The following is a 16,879-nucleotide window of genomic DNA, read 5'->3' on the forward strand; positions in this document are numbered from 1 at the left end:
ATTTTCTAGTAGTTATTATATGCACTGTTGTTATGCGAAGACAAGAGACAATTTCTTAACTGAGAAACAAGATACCAACCAATAGAAAAAATTGAGAGAAGCAATTAACAAGACGGTTATCTTATATTATGACTTATGAGTCATGTTAGCACTTAGCATTCATTGCAGCTCCTCGTAACAAATTTCATGAGATCTAGATATCAAATTATCTTCCAAGATGAAATGCACGCACAATAACCAAAGAAAAAAGTAGGTATAAAACAGTGTTGAATATGAAAAATTAAGTTAGCAAATCACAGGCAACTCATTTTCAGGGATCTGCAGATAGTTTCTCCTAGTTAGGACTGATCAAAAAGCCCACGGGCCCAGAGCACGTTCATATCCAGTGCGCCAAAATCAGGTCAAGACCCAGCTCAAAACCTCTTTAGTCTCTCCTAGTTTCTCCTAGTAGTTATTATATTGGACTGGCTCAGGTCAGGGGGGATCTAAAGCCCCACCTTGCCAGAGCTCGTAGCTCTCGGCCCATCATTAGAGCCCAACCTGAGCTTGTCTATTATGTAGATGGAAGATGTAAGACATGGAAGGAAAGAGAGTATTATGAAACTCTACTATAGGAAAACATCAATTGTACACAACAAAGATAACAACAGCCATAAGCCCTTCATACAGGTCAAATTGAAGATGATCTTCCTTCTACTATCTTAAATTGATGAAGAAAGCTCCAATGACAAAGGATTCCCTGACTTCCAGGATATATCTGATACATACTATAAAGTGTGCATAGCATATACAGATAGAGATCGGTAGATGTAGTTGTTCCTTATTGGCAACTCAGATAAGGGGCATTCAAATGGATGATCCACACTATCATTATCCAACATGCATTAAAGCATGTAAAAAGACAAATTAGAGGTACTCTGAAGATGTCTTATTCGTAATATGATCTCCAAATGAATGGTAAATTAGAATTTCTTGATAATAGCGAATGCTTATCCCAATCATTGGCATAGGATGTCACACCGCTTATCAGTTATCAACATGATTGTGTTGGGCTTGGTACCATGCCAACACAATTCATAGCACAACCTAATTTTCCTAATGTTACATCAGAAGGCATCAATACCTTTTGTACCATGCTGAACATCACCAGTCAATACCAAGTAGGGGTGCCCATAGATCAGGTCGGCGCTAGCCTAGCCCAAAAAGAAGCAGGCCCAGCTGAGCTAAGGTCTAGCCTAGTCCAGTCTCAGATATGTTTTGGACTGGTATGAGCTCACGCTGAGTTCAAGGTCCCCAACCTAGTCCAGTGTACGTGTAAGCAGGTCGAGCTGGCCACCCATAGTCCCATTAAGGTTAAATGAAAGAAAGAAATATGTGGAGGTGTGCTGGTGGAGGAAGAAAACAAGAGGGAAAGATGGAAGAAAAGAAAAAATAATATAGGGAAGGAAAAGTGAAAAAAAGAAGAGAGAAGGAAATGGGTAGGGTTCAAGTTTTATGAGCTATAGGATTGGGTCATAAAGTATCGACATGAGTTGGGCCCTATTGAGCGGGGGGCTTATGGACACAGGCTCGAGCCAAACTTTAGATCCATTTGACCCGAGCTACTCCAATAGGCAACTGGGTTCGGGTTACTCGAGTCCAAAATGGGCCTAAGCCAAGTTTCAAAACTACAGGCCTACGGATTTTTTTTGGCAACCCCAATACTAAGCAATACATAGCAAGGATTGTTGTTTTGATTGGCACGGGGCATTCTAGTTTGTCACACCTCTGCGTGCTAGTGGCATGCACAGGCACACCTCTAGTTTATATTTTAGGATATTTATATGTATTTTTGGTTTGAATATATATTAAAGTCTACATTAAAGTCTTTTATCCTTAGATAATATAGTAAATAAACTATTTTATAATAAATATAGAGATAGTCAAGTAGAAAAATGATTCAATACATAATATGATCGAATATATTCATTAATTAATAATAGTTCAATAATTAAAACAAAATCTAGTTTAAGTGTTGAACATAATTAATCTAACATGTTCCTGTATCAATTTTGACCAATTTAAGTGAAATTGACAAATTCATTTATGATCTTTTTAATTTGGGAAAAGAATTAGGTAAATTTCAAGGTTTCAAAACTTGATATTGTGATCGAGATCGGCCATCCGAAAAAATGACATATATCGACTATATCGATCGTATCGGCTCTATCGGTTGCCCATATCAGATCGAACTATTTTTTAATTATACAAATTCTAAATATTATTTAAACATACGAAAAAATTTAAAAAATAATAATAATTATTTGCATATGAAGTTTAAAAACTAAAAACTATATTAACTTATTCAAAACATTGATAAATACCGAGTTGACTCTCCCTTCTCTTTCCCTTCTCTCTTTTCCTCCTTTTCTCTATTATTGCAAGGCAAATTTATTTTTTTCTAATTTTCTTTCCTTTCTTCTCTCGACCTCTCTCTTATTGCCACAAGATAAATTTTATTTTTTCATTTCTTCTCTCCCTTATCTTTCTTTTCCTTAATCTCTCTCTTCCTCCCTCTCTCTTACTGTTGCAAAGTAATCTTTTTCTCTAATTTTTTTTCAATTCGTCTCCTTTCCCTTTCCCTCTCAATCTCTTCCTCCCCCTCTCTCTCTCACTCTCCACTCTCTCTCGTCTCTCTATTTCACTCGCTGTTATTGTAGCAGATTTTTTGCTATAGTAATAGAGATTGAAAGAGAGACAAATAGACAAAAAAAGAGATTGGAGAAAAGAAAGAGAGGAAGAAGAGAGGAGACGCTAGAGGGAGAGTAGAGAGAAATAAGAGAGATGGGGCACCAGAGCGAGGAGAAATAAAAAAAAATTAGAAAGAGAAGAAAAATAGAGTGAGAGAAGAGAGGGAGAGCTCATATTGGGTGAGTTCGGCCGGTACGACCAATCCGTATCAAGTATCGATACCTGGAAATTGGAACCATGGTAAATCTAATTATGCTAAAATTTTAGCTAAAATTATAAATTTTGGGTTCACATCAAATTATATGGAATTAATTTAACATGCTCTTATACCAAATTTGACCTATTTTTAATGAATTGCTATATTAATTTTGGATTTTTTTGAATAGTGAATTATATTTGCCCTTTAATTCTTACATTTTAAAGAGTATTTTCTATAAATCCAGCATCAATACTAGATCAATGTAGAAAGACCCTTACAAATAATAAATTTAGCAAAATTAAACTAGATCTATCATTATGTCATAACCTAACTCTATACTTGTATTCATCTTCATAGCTATATGGTATCTATCTCACTAATCTGCTTCCTATTCTATCTCAAGAGACTTCCTATGACATTCTCTTTACTTAATTCTACATCTGCCAAGTAGTTTTCTAAAATATGCTTTTAGTTATAGATTTTTCAGTAACATTGAATGCACACAAAAGAGCAAATTCAGCATTGACCTGAAAAATGGGAATGCCATGTGTCTCACTTTGAATTAGTAATTGGAAGTTGGCAGTATATTGAAAAGCGGCAACGAGTTGTGGGCGGTCACCCCACAGCCTAGTACCAAAGTGGTCTAGCATTTTTAATATATAAATAATTAAAAAATAATTATACATGATAATATATACTAATGTAGCATATATAAAAGTTCTAATTAGTCCGTTTTAATTAGTCATAAGTGGAAGGACTGCTACTAGTTGTAGCTAGTGCTATTTTAGTGCATTGACACTTTGCCCGAAGTATGAAGGATGAACAACAGGTGGGGCCCACCACCGACCAACCACATACCGCTACACCAAACAACTATTTTATTAGATATCCACTAATTAGTAATAGCCATCACAAAGTGGGGCTAGATATGTACCCAATAAAGAGAAGAGTTTATTATAGGTATAGAGAGGAGTATGTGCTTTAATTTTATTAGCACCTGTGAAGCCATTATTTTGAGTAGCCCTTTGCTAGTGGGTGGGGCGATTCTCAAACCCTGCTTTTAAATGGAAGTCTAGTCACCTCCTTCTAAATTACACCATAGAGAGAGAACGAGACTAAGAAGTAGAGCGATAGAGAGAGAGGGGGTTACAAGTTCGGTGGGGATGCCGCCTCCTCGAAACTGATGACTTCGGAGATGGTGCAGAAGAGGCGAGGAAGAGGAAAGGAGAAGAAGAGGTGGAGGAGATCGAAGAGGATGGCAAAGATGAGTTGAAGCTTGGGTTGAGCTTGGGAGTAAAGGGATTTAGTAATTTACCCGACTGTGGGGTCAAGACCGTCCAGCCTGACAAAGCAGGTTGCCTGGCCTGCTAAGTGCTTTTCAGTGCTAAGGCGGGCTTAGCAGAGCGGGGGCATCTTTGCCGCCTTTCAATACACTGGAAGTTATAGCAAGTTAGAAAAGATAATTTATCAAGCACTTTAAGGGCATGGATTGTGGTGATTCTCTCGTTGCACTCGTGTAGTCAGCATTGGTCTAGCATATTTATTGGCATATCAGCACTCCTCAGTTGTTTACTGATGTATTACGACAATTGCATTCGTAAATTGCACCACATTGAACACTGACATGTTCCTTAATATCTTTAGATTGGGACAAAAAGACACACCTGAATCAGTGCAGCATATAGCTTCATATATGAGATAACACGCAACAGATAAGCATCATCACTTTCGATTTTCCCACTTTCTTCCCGATAACCAATCATCTTACAATAATCTTTCCTTCGTGATGCTGCCTGGACAAACAAGAAAGAGTATCAGAAGAATAGAGATAGACAGCACTAATATATACACACACATACAGAGAAAAGCTAAAAGAGTAGACAGTCAGAACTTATATTTACTTGATATTGAAATCAATGGAGAAGAATGTGTTCAAAACAACTAGAAAATTGGAAATTGGAATACCTATACGAATATGAATAATGAAGCTATATCTCAACATACAGGTGAATGAGTCAATCCACTTTGACCATCAATTTATTGATGCAACATGCACTAATCAGTAGCATTCAAAAAAAAATCATTATGTTTCTTTCTCTTTAGAAGTCAATATGTCAGATCTATCAATTTCAAAAGCTAACAAGCCCAATAATTAATTATTCATATCAAATTATCAACTACCCTAAATCTAGCAGTGTAATGTTCTAGGGACATAGATTGTAACTCCTTGAAACTCTCAGACATGTAAGCAGCAAAACTATGGGAAGAAAAGATGGATGGGTCTGATGTTCCTATAACAAATTACTAAAAGTCCACATTAAAAAAGAATATCCAAGGCCTTTAGTCTGAGTTACCTTTTGCCACTACATACAAGCATATTTATAACCTTGCCTTGATCCATCTTCCCAAACCCCAAAGTCAGTCTCTCTCCCCCACCCACGAGAGAGAGAAAAAAGGTTCAGATTCCTATGCAAATCAGTAATAGACACTTTATATGCCCATCATATAGCTATTGACTGACAATAAGTTTACCAAGAGGTCAAAGCTGCTTGAAAGATCAAAGATCTATTGCACAAACATGGAATTGCAATAGCAAGGTACAAAACTAGGACATATGATTCTTAACTCTTCCTTAAACAAGAGAGAGGCATTGTATTACAGTCCATTATACATCACATGCATAAAAAAACTAGGATTGAGTTCCAAGTAAAGGATGTTGACGATATGTTAAAGATAAAAGTTATGACATGTACACAGGGAATATCTTGATAGTAGATAAAATAGTATTACAGGAGCATTCAGTAAATATTAAAGGCTAGGGAATTACATCTGTCGGCTGCAGATGCTTCGGGACAGTATATATGCAAGCTTTGTTGAGCTCGGCTAGAAGTCGGTCCATCACAGCAGGCACCTGAGTATAAGCATGTTAGCTCAAAAGAGAATAACCGGTAGTAGGCTGAAACTTTTTCATTTCATGTAGTATGCGAGAATGCATATTTATACTCAATACTTCATTATTCTTTAACCAATGTTTATCAGAAACCAAGAACTTAAGAAACAGGAACTAACATAAATCCTGTCACCAGTAACACTGTGTACTGGGTCTCATGAATTACAAGTGTCAGAAGACTCAGAACATCTAGATTCTAGAGCATCAACTTAACAGTGTAATAATAAAATGCAAATTGGAAAAGGCTAGTAAAGGTGCATCTATTGTAGGTCACCTAAACAATGATATGAAAGTTTTGCAAGGTATTATATTGGCAATTAAAAGAAATGAATGATGTTATTTTATTTTCTTAATTAGGTTCGATTCTTTAGGCTAGCACAGGCCCTCCCACTAATCAGACCACGGTAGACCACCTATCTTGCAATATAGGACTATAAGGGGAGAATCTGTGTAGCAGACTATATTTTTCATTAAATCTATGTAGTGGACTTGATCACATGAATATAGAAGTATTTATGAGAGAACAATGTTATTGGGTTCTAATAGTCTCCACGTTTCTGTATATTCATATTCTACCATTCTACATAGATTAAACTTAGTCAAGGAAATTTATTCTGCTTCAGTTCTGAACAAGTGTACTAGTCAGAACTGAATACCAATCATGGGAGCCATATGAGATTATGAGACATATCAACTGGTAGAAAGCACATGGCACTAAGCTATATATAACCTGAAAAAAACTTATACATGTCTGTGTGTTTTCTAAATACTACCATGATATAAAAGCAAAGGATGCAGTCTGGACACTTTCGCCTTCTTTTCAATAATCGTAGATCAAAATTAAAGGTATCTAAATAAGGGTTATTTTCACTGAGTTAACCAGAATAAAGCATATCAAAACAGGAATACCAAAGTTTCAACCAAATATGCATAGATTAAAATAGATTCATCAAATATGCACGTGGGCTTCATTTCCATTTCATTCACTAACAAACTATGTAATACATGATTTAGAATTTGAATCTAATAATAAAGCATAAACACTCCAGATAAAAGAATATTTCTAAAAGGTTTAGTTATAAGAGTGCTGACAACTTTTATTGAAATTGCACGATGGAAAGTTCATAAATCTAACTAGAAAAGACAGCAAGTGTGTTTTACGTATGTAAAAAATTCACTCAGTTGGAGATATCTAATTTAACAATTCTATCAATAAAACAGATACCCTGCAATGCTTACGGCTTACCCTCAGCTATTATTCATAATATAAGTTGTAGAGCTAACCTCAAGATCTAATTTGATATGACTTAACTTGACTCAATCAACTCTCATTGCTCAAGTCTCCTCTTGTTGATTTAAATAGATCTATTTTTTCCTTTTCTTTCCTTTTTGGGGCAAATGCACATGACAACCAATTGATCGAAGTTACCCACTGATGTTATGGTTGTTACATATGATAATATGTCTAGAAAGTGCTATACTTCAGTCCAACATTATGGAGCCATAACAGGTTTTGGCTGAACACTGTCTGCCATGATCTAGTATGTGATAGAATCATAGAAGACATCCAAAGCACATAACATAGTGGGAGGGTTCACACCACTAAGGTGCTTGCCAGACATTTCTTTAGCACGATCACATGGTGCAATCAAAAAATCTAATAAATGTCCTGCAAATTATAATGTTGGCAGTAACACTTTACATGACGTCTGACTACACTAAGAAAAAGTTTGTGTACTAGGAGAGACCTGATGCACAGATAAAAAGCTTCTTTTCAGTTCTTATTCTTCCATTATATGCAAAAACTGTTCAGATATTAAGATTGTTTCCATCAGATTAAAATAGTATCCATAAAGAAATTTCCTTCTAACTATTTACTAGGTCAAAATCATGCAGGAGATAATTCTAGTAGCTCTAGAATCATAATAAGCTTAAAAGTAAAAAGCATAAAAGTAGAAATTAAAAAAAGAAAAGAAAAGAAAATAACCTAATACAAAGAACAACACAACAGTCTAACAAATTATTACAACATGAAAATATCAAACTATGTTATCTTCAAATATTTCTGTATTCAGCAACTTAAAAAATAGGGAAGTTTTCACAAGATCCCCTACATTAAGGACTTATTTATCGTTTGAACCCTACCTTATCACTTTTTTTGAAAAAGCCCCTAAAAAAATTCAATTACCATTCTAATCTTACCATCACAAAAGTTAAGTAACCAAGTTATGAAATTATCAAAATATCATAACTGAGAGAACCATTTGTATGCCCATTGACATAGGAATAATTTGAAATGGAGAATATAAAATTTAGGAAGGAAGAAATGAAACAAAGATTATATCATTATGGGAGTAAAACCATTGCATATGTTCTTATTATAGGCATGTGAGGGTAACTTGGAAATTTTCAAAATATCACCTTGAATAAGCTTGAATATTCCCTTCTAGATTCTTACATGTTAAGGTGAGGCGCATTAAAATTAACTCAAAGTGTTAAATGGATAATTTTTGTTAAAACAAGGAGCTTTTCTGGAAAAAAAAAAAAAGAAGTAATAAGTTACAGTTTTGAACCAAAAGAAACCATAAGGTCGGGGTTTTGCAAATTTCCCTAAAAAATACCTGACCAGGTAGAAAAAAAAAGGCAATAGATATTACCAAAATAGAAAGCGAAAAACATATCTGATACAAGAAATGGCGTATGCTTTGGTATAACAACCTCTAAAGGGCACAATTATACTGCCTTCTATACAAGGAAAAGATAAAGTAAGCACCTGTGAAGTAACGAGGAGAATGACATGACCACAAGCAAAAGCAGTTTTGTCAAAACTGTTGTCTTTGACTTCATTATTTTCACAGAGGGAAACAACCTGAACATGAGTACGGTTATTACTATGTAACAAGAAAATGGTTAACCAACAAAGAGATATTGACAATAAAGATGCGCTGTCAAGAGTGTAATGCAATAAAACTAGTAGACTATATTATATCAGTAAACTAGTGCAACAGTAAGCACTTAAAGATACATGCTACAATACATTTGCTGTTTATTTTATATGTGAATAGTTAGACACAGGGGTTACCTCTTTCTACTATTTGTCAAAAATTTGGCATTATAGAAAACTTTCTTGAACAATATCCTTTTTTGATACAATTAACAAACCCAAGTCCAAACTTCATCAGAAATCAGAGTGTTCCTCAAGACAAATGATCATACAGATATACTGCTAAAGACATCAAAATTGGACTCTTTAGGATAATATCCAGGCTTGGGCACTACTATGCCACCATAGGCACGTGGCTTGCGGGAAATGGAGTAAAAAGGGTCCACTTTCAGCTGATTCTTTCAAATATCAAAATTGGTGACGACTCTTCCCCACCCACTCTATGTATGTGTCACACTCATTTCTTCGGCAATTCAACAAGGAGGATGGGTATGTGAGGTGGCTAAGGAAAGAGGGGGCGCAAAATGGAGAACATGATCTAAAGTATTGACTGATACTTACATGCATCAGCTGATGCATATTCGTACTAGCCATTGCTGATCCAAGAAAGAGGCCAAAATTTAGGAAGGAAGAACATGATCTGAAGTATCAGCAACCATATCCAACCCAAATCAAAGTTGGGACATCAATTAATAATGTCCTCAGCGCTCTTTTTGTGTTTTTCCCCTCTTTCTTCTTTCTCTCCTTTTCTGCTTGTCCTTCCCTGGTGATCCATTATAAATTTGACCAATCTAAGGCAGATCGAGCATGATAAAGCTCCGATCGGATGGTTCCTGATAAGATAAGCTCCCTATCTTCTTCTCTCCTAGTACTTCAAGGCGCATGGAGTATGGCATATGGCAGGTGGCATGTGCTCAAGGTGGATCTTCAAATTATATTAGCATTTTATTTTTCCTATGCCTCCATCTTATGTATAATAGACATAGAATTGAATTTGTATATCAATTTTTTTTTTACATGACTAAGAGAAAAATGATGATTCAAAATGGGACTTTGCGTACAAATGAAACAACTTCAATTATACAGACTTAATCACTTAAAACATAGACAAATCATTTGCAAGAAGAAATTGCAGGCAAGGATCCAAGTTTCGGCCTATTCTAAGTCGGATTGGCCGAAACGGATTGAGATCAGCCATACATGTTCAATCCAATTATAGGGGTCGAATCCAAGATGAATCTGACCCGAGGACACCAAATAATTGATGTCTCAAGTCTCTCTCTCTCTCTCATCTACTTAGTGCACTCGACATAGATCCTAGCAGCCTTCAATCCAATTATTGGGGTCAAATGGTCAAATCCGAGATGAATCTAACCGAGGACACCAGATAATTGATGTCTCAAGTCCCTCTCTCTCTCATCTACTTAGTGCACTCGACATAAATCCTAGCAGCCTTCAATCCAATTATTGGGGTCAAATGGTCAAATCCAAGATGAATCTAACCGGCACCAGATAATTGATGTCTCAAGTCCCTCCCCCCCCCCCCCCCCCCCCCCCCTCCCTCTCTCTCTCTCTCTCTCTCTTTCATCTACTTCATGCACTCAACATAGATCCTAGCAGCCTCGATGTCTTGCGACATCCTCCGACCAAGATCCAACGAGCTCGATTTCCGACAACCTCAAGTAAGTTTTTCTATTTTTTATTTTTTCCTTTCTTCTCTCTCTCCATCTTTCCATCTCCCTCTCTCTACTCTTTCTCTCTATCTTTGTCTCTCTCTACCTCTTTCTTCTGCTTTCTTCCTCGCTTTCTTTCTCTCTATCTCTGTTACCGTAGAAGAAAGACTACTGCAATAACAAAGATAGTGAGATAGAAAAGCTGGAGAGTGGAGAGTGGAGAGTGAGCGAAAGGGAGTAATTGTTATTTTCTTATTATTTTTTCTAAATTTTTAGAAACTCTTCTATATTTTTAAATAATATTTATAATTTTATGTAATGAAAAAAGATTGTCCAATCTAATACGAGTGGACGATACTGCATATACATCTCATTTTTTTGGATGGCTGATCTTGATCCTAAACTGAGTTTTGGAAACTTGATTGTAGGATTCCTAAGGCTGAGTGCAGGACTTTGCTACAGTGGTCTATAGTCATGACTGCAGGAAATTCCAACAATAAAGGCTGCAAATAAAGACTTGGCTGCAGAGAATTCCTGCATGGCTACAGATATTCAAGCAAACATCATAGGAAAAAGAAAAGATGAAAAGGAAGAAGCTTGTGGCTTGTGAGGTAGAGATACAAAAAAAAATAACAGATGCGGCAAGGACAAGAAAAGGAAAAGGTTTAGAAGAACTCTATGTGAAGATGGCAGTATAGGTGAATATAGATGACATCAGCAGAGGGATGCCCTCTCCTCTCACTTTCCTCCTTTTTTCCTTTCTCTCCTCTTCCTACTTTCTCTTTCGTCTAGCCGTTTTTAGTCTTGCTGCAAATCTAGGTTGCGTGGTACAGCGAAGCCTTTTTAACTTCTTTTTTTCAAAACAAGTTTAACAAAGAGGCTATCGAGTTGACTAATAGGTTAGTGGATATGACCAATTGACCACCATAGCAAGCCACTATAGCAGGTCCAAGGCTGGTATATGATAAGGCACCGGCCTCAAACCCAAACACCACTCCCTGCAACTGCAGGAAAACCATGGCAGATAGAAGGGCAAAAAGCCATAGCGGCTGCCTTAGCCACTTCTTAGAACACTGAATGATTTTCAGCAGAAAATACAGAAGCAAGTCAAGCAACAACCTCCATGAATCTAGGAAATAAGATGTTAATACCCAGTATAACCAAGACGATCCATAAAATTAATCAATAATCAACCACCAATATAAAGAAAAAAGAAGAGTTTTATTTGCATATAATTAGCTTCAGTTTATCAAGGGAACACTAGGTGATGTGAAGAACTTTGATGTTTTGAGCAACGATGGCCGTGCCACAGGCACGAACCGTGCCAACCACCGGCCGGCATGGCACATGCCGTGGCACTTGCTGACCGTGTGTAAGAGGAGAGAAAAAAAAAATGAGATACTCACCTTCACCTTCGCCGTCGCCGCTCGCTGATCGCCGTCGCCCGAGCACGTCAGGTGCCCTAGCCCGAGGGAGAGAGTGAGAGAGAAATTGACCGATCTCTCTCTCTCTCTCTCTCTTTCTCTCTCTCTCTCTCTCTCTCTCTCTCTCTCTCTCAATTTCTCTCACTCAACTTAAGTTTTAACCGATCTCTCTCTCTCGATCTCTCTCTGTCTCTCTCAATCTCTCTCACACTCTCTCTCAGTCTATCCTTTTCCCTCGGGCTAGGGCACCTAATGTGCTCGGGCGACGGCGACGGTGACAGTGATCGGCAACGGGTAGCTCGACAACGAGGTCGATGGCAACCCCTCGTGCCATGTGCCGGTACCCATGCCGGTCGGCACGGCCATCTATGGTTTTGAGCACCTTTATACCTTTTTCCTCTTATAATAGACCTTTCCAGCTTTATATGGTCTTCTCTCTGTATTCCAATATTTCTAATACATTAATTATCTATTTATGTTTGCCTTCTTATCCGAACCTTTCTCACCCTTATACATAGCTACATACCTTGAATTTTGTTCAACTGCTAGAAGCATATTGCCACTTCTGATTTACAAGAATTAGCATACTTCCTATTTCACTGAATAACCTAAACTCATAGCATGTAATTCTTAAAGGATAATTAGAGATTCAATGTCAATGATGATAAAAATATCAAATATGAGAATTAATGAAACTTCTTATATTGCTACTAATAGAGTATACTAGTAATATTTTAAGATTGTCTGTAAGCTATTGCACCTACCAAGTTGGCTGACACTGCAGCATAATAAAAATCAATCTCATATAAGGAAATGTTACAACAGTTGTACTCCATCACATTACTATAACTTCACTGAAAATTTCACTAAGAAATGACGTAATAACAGTGAAGTACAGATCACTATTTCAATCCATATTCCAAAGTGCATCCCATCATAGTGAAATCATAATTGGCATCAAACAGGATTTGTGCAAAGATAACATTTTAACTAAGATTGCAAGAATCCTTGTTTCTCATTTGTTATGATCAAATTAAATAGATATATAGCAACTAACTCCTGAAAGAATCCTTCTTCCTCCATTAGCCAACACTAATTAATCCAAAACTTGCATTATTTATGGCTAGTAATGAATCTTAGAGAAAAATATGTTACTGCAAAAGGAAATAAAGTTAACAAATAATCTGAGATGCTCCAGACTATGACCAGTACAATCTCCTTTCATCGAATTAACCATCCTTTGACATAATCAAATAGACTAGTATGATTACAATATCTATATCCAAGATTACACTGCCTAGATAATGATAAATGAAATTCTGAAAGCAACTGAGTTAACCTGCACCATAGACAACAGAAGTAGTAATAGGAGCAATAAAGAAAATCAACGATTATGCATCAAGAAGGTAACTTGGTAATGCTAAAAAAAAACAACAGAAAACACTACAAAGATTGGTAAATACCTTCTCCGCAAACAATGAAACAGCAATAGAACGAGGGCATTCTGAATCATTCATGATATTTATTAGCTCGCGAGCTTTTGTTCTGCATATAGTTTAAAAGAAAGGAAAGGGGGAATTTTAGAAATAATAGATTAGCAAATGAATCCAGATTCCACAATAAATTGATACATGTATCACATATCTGTAATCTAGTATGCACAAGTCTATAATGGATACAGGGAATATATTACAAGAATGAGAGAGTACCATGGAAATGATATAGGTGCAAATGTCCTAACATTCTTTTCAAAGAGTAAACAAGAAAATGTTCTATTACTAGACTAGTACTGTCAGAACCAGGGAAAATAAATAAAAAAATAAAAAAAAATAAAAATAAAAATAGAGGTTGAGAGAGGAGGGTGCACGTGCAGCCCCTCCCCTCTCCCTCCCCCCCCCCCCCAAGCCACCTTCCCCTCCTTCATTTTCTTATTTGCTCTCACCGTCGGAGTTGTCGCTGTGGAATCGAATCGCCGGAACATCGCCGAAGGATTTTAGGACCACCACACTCCTCCCCGGTGAGCCCTCTCTCATCCTTCTAGTTTAATTTAAATTTAAAAAGGTAAATCGAAAATACCTAAATTGGGGATTTCAGCTTCGCCGGCAGCTCTCGCCGACCAGCAGCTTCGGGCTGCTGCTGCTCGTGCTCGAGAGCTCCAAGTCATTAGCCTTGCACCATGGATGCCTTCTGGAAAAGCCCTAATGGCTCCAGTCGATGTCGGCCTCGGCGTCGGCCGTCGGTGGTGAGTCCTCCTTCACCTCGTGAGGACAACAGAGAGAGAGAGACAGAGAGAGAGAGAGAGAGAGAGGGAGGGACGGAGCCGGTCGTGAACCGCCGCCGGCAAAGTCACCGGCGGCCACTCTCTCTCTCGATCCTTCCCTCCCTCGCATCGGACGCGAGAAGGGAGAAAAGAAAAAAAAGGGGGATTGGTTGGCTCGGGTTTAACCCGAGCCACCCCTTTTTTTTTCTTTTGAATGCGGGTTCAGGTTTGGGTTTGGATTTCGGATTCACAAACCCGACCCGAACAGATTAAATTGGATGGGCTGCAGGCTAAACTGCAACCCAATCCATTTCCTATCTGACTGGGCCTTGGCCCAGCCCGATTAGTTCTTTTTTATTTGAGCCGGGACCAGCATTAGCCCAGCCCAATCCAATAGGTAAATTTAAACACATTTTAGTTCTTTTTTGTTTTTAAATTTTAGAAATATTGATATTATTCAAATTAAAATTTTGATTATTATTTATTATTTAAGGTGGTGATTTTTAGTACGTGAGCTAGAAATTTGAGATTTCGGTTGTCTTGCCTAGACTCAGGTGAGTGGGTTCACTCACATATTTATTTTATTATATTTCGTATTTTGTCAGACCATATAAATTCTCTATGTGCAAAAATTTAATTGTTGCAAATTTTTGTGTGTAAATCTATCTATTTCATCCATACGTGTAAAAATTTAATTATTATATTTTCTGTGTGCATTTAATCATTATACTCAGTGCATCACCATACTTCGTGCAAATATTGAAATTTGTGAAAAGAAAAATGAGACTAGTATTGGTACGACTTAGAGAACAGTCTCGGTATAAATCACTTGCGATTTTTCGTGATGACTCAAGTCTATCTGGAAGTCCAGGGGAAAATCCTAAATTAGATCACTGTGGTGACTTTCTCAGGTAACTCTGGCGGGGTTAGGGAACAGTCCTAGGATGAATGAGAAAATTTCCTAGGTGACTCTAACTTCTCTCAACGGTTAGAGAAAAAGACAAAGTGTGTTGATGACAGGGTGATACCCTCTGATGACCCTAACCGGATCAGCTATGAAGAAAAGTTCCGAGCATCATCTCGAGATGACTTCTAGTTGATGTGGATCCACAGAATTTTAGACCCATTGAGACATATGACAGCATAAATATTGAAAAGATATTAATATATTGAAACCGTGCAAGGTTACAAGTTATGACATCTCTCCATTGTTATCATTGTTATTATTTAAAGAGCATGTCTATTGCATATCGTTATGGATATTGTTGCTTTTAGTTTAATTTATTCAGCATTAATATGATTTAAAATTTATTTGGTTTTCGAGTGGATTCCACTCACTAAGCTATAGTTGTTGGCTCATGGGTTCTATTGTTTTTTTTATATTTGTTTATCTATTTCAGGTAATAGTCAGCGGGGCGACTGAGCGAGATGTACCCGGACTCCACCTCCACTTAGGATTCACCTATTTACTTTTCCGCTCTTTTAGATTTTATGCTTTAGATTAGAAGTTTTATTCATTTAGTTTAGAGACTCAAAAACATTAACATTGTTTTATCTTTATTGCAATTAGTTTTAAAATTTAATAAAGCATATTTTCATTTTATTTATTTATTTTGCCAACGTACACGTAGAGAGTATTAATAAGGCTTCGTACATCTCAAGCATATTGAGATGCATGGCCGGTCATGATTCCTATTTTGGGTCGTGACAAGTACCCTGTTACAAAACAATCAAAAATAAAATTGCAAGTGAAAAATGATAAGAGCTTGTTTCCTAAAGTATCTGCTAGCAAGCTCAACATGCAGTATCAGCATCTGTCAACATGGCAAATCATTTCCTCAATATAAATGATATTCCAGAAACAAACATGTGAAATTCATGCATGTAATTAGTCCATCATTAGCAATCATTCTTTAGCTAGCCACAGTTGCATTTTTTATCAGCTCCTACTATATGACATTATGAGCATTTTAAAGATTGAGATCGATTTTTATGTATAGGAGGACAGTGCAGATTTGTCTTCCTCTTACTCTAAAAGGGATTGGAAAATGTAGAGCTTCGATAGCAGGAAAGAGCGGATATTCACAACCTCAGGAATATGCTGGCAAAATGATCTGTCTGAGATACTTTTCTATTTCTTATGTTCAGATTATTCTAATCACTTCTGGCTTGAACAACTGTTATTACTTATTAGCACTAAACTCAAGCGAACATAATCTTTTTCGCTGAGATAAGATAACAGAACACATAATGCTGAAAGGAACTTAGCAAGTCAACCACCTAGGAATGGTGGGATCTCCTTCAACCACAACATACAACTTACAGTTTAAATGTGCTTAATTTTAAATGTTATCAAGTTCTTTTCATATGGTCCATGTACCCTTTACATAGAATGAGATAGTCTAAACCTCGAAGATCTATGGAATTCTCAATGACATTCCTCAGTTGTATAGTAGAATTTACTCAATTGCCTTCATTGTGTGAATTTGAGTCAAGAACATCTACAAAATGACCTTGCTAAAGGGTGTAAAGCTACAAACATCATTACTTTTAACACCTTGCACTGTAGAAACATTTGCATTAGAACACACTTGTAGATTCATCAATTGAATTAAGCCCCGGTTCACTTTAGAAATAATTTTTTTCCTTACTTTGGAATACAACCATTTATTTTATAATAATAACTAAACATCATAATA

The 16,879-nt window shown here is 36.7% G+C and overlaps 1 protein-coding gene across 3 annotated transcripts in view; it reads right to left on the bottom strand.

The window, feature by feature from the left end:
- LOC140758515 (mRNA export factor GLE1-like) overlaps nucleotides 1–16,879 on the bottom strand; it is a 35,867-nt gene that overhangs the window by 887 nt on the left and 18,101 nt on the right. For 2 of the 3 annotated variants that reach the window (XM_073094715.1, XM_073094714.1), the window contains exons 11-14: nucleotides 13,384–13,465; nucleotides 8,653–8,748; nucleotides 5,757–5,840; nucleotides 4,594–4,722 (exon numbers count right to left, since the gene is read on the bottom strand). In XM_073094715.1, the coding sequence (XP_072950816.1) occupies nucleotides 4,594–4,722; nucleotides 5,757–5,840; nucleotides 8,653–8,748; nucleotides 13,384–13,465 (391 nt within the window). The remainder of the gene's footprint in view (nucleotides 1–4,593; nucleotides 4,723–5,756; nucleotides 5,841–8,652; nucleotides 8,749–13,383; nucleotides 13,466–16,879) is intronic. The other variant, XR_012104121.1, reaches the window with a different exon arrangement.

The sequence above is a fragment of the Typha angustifolia genome, chromosome 3 (genome assembly GCF_048772165.1).
Source record: "Typha angustifolia cultivar Huaian chromosome 3, ASM4877216v1, whole genome shotgun sequence".
NCBI classification, from domain to species: Eukaryota; Viridiplantae; Streptophyta; class Magnoliopsida; order Poales; family Typhaceae; genus Typha; species Typha angustifolia.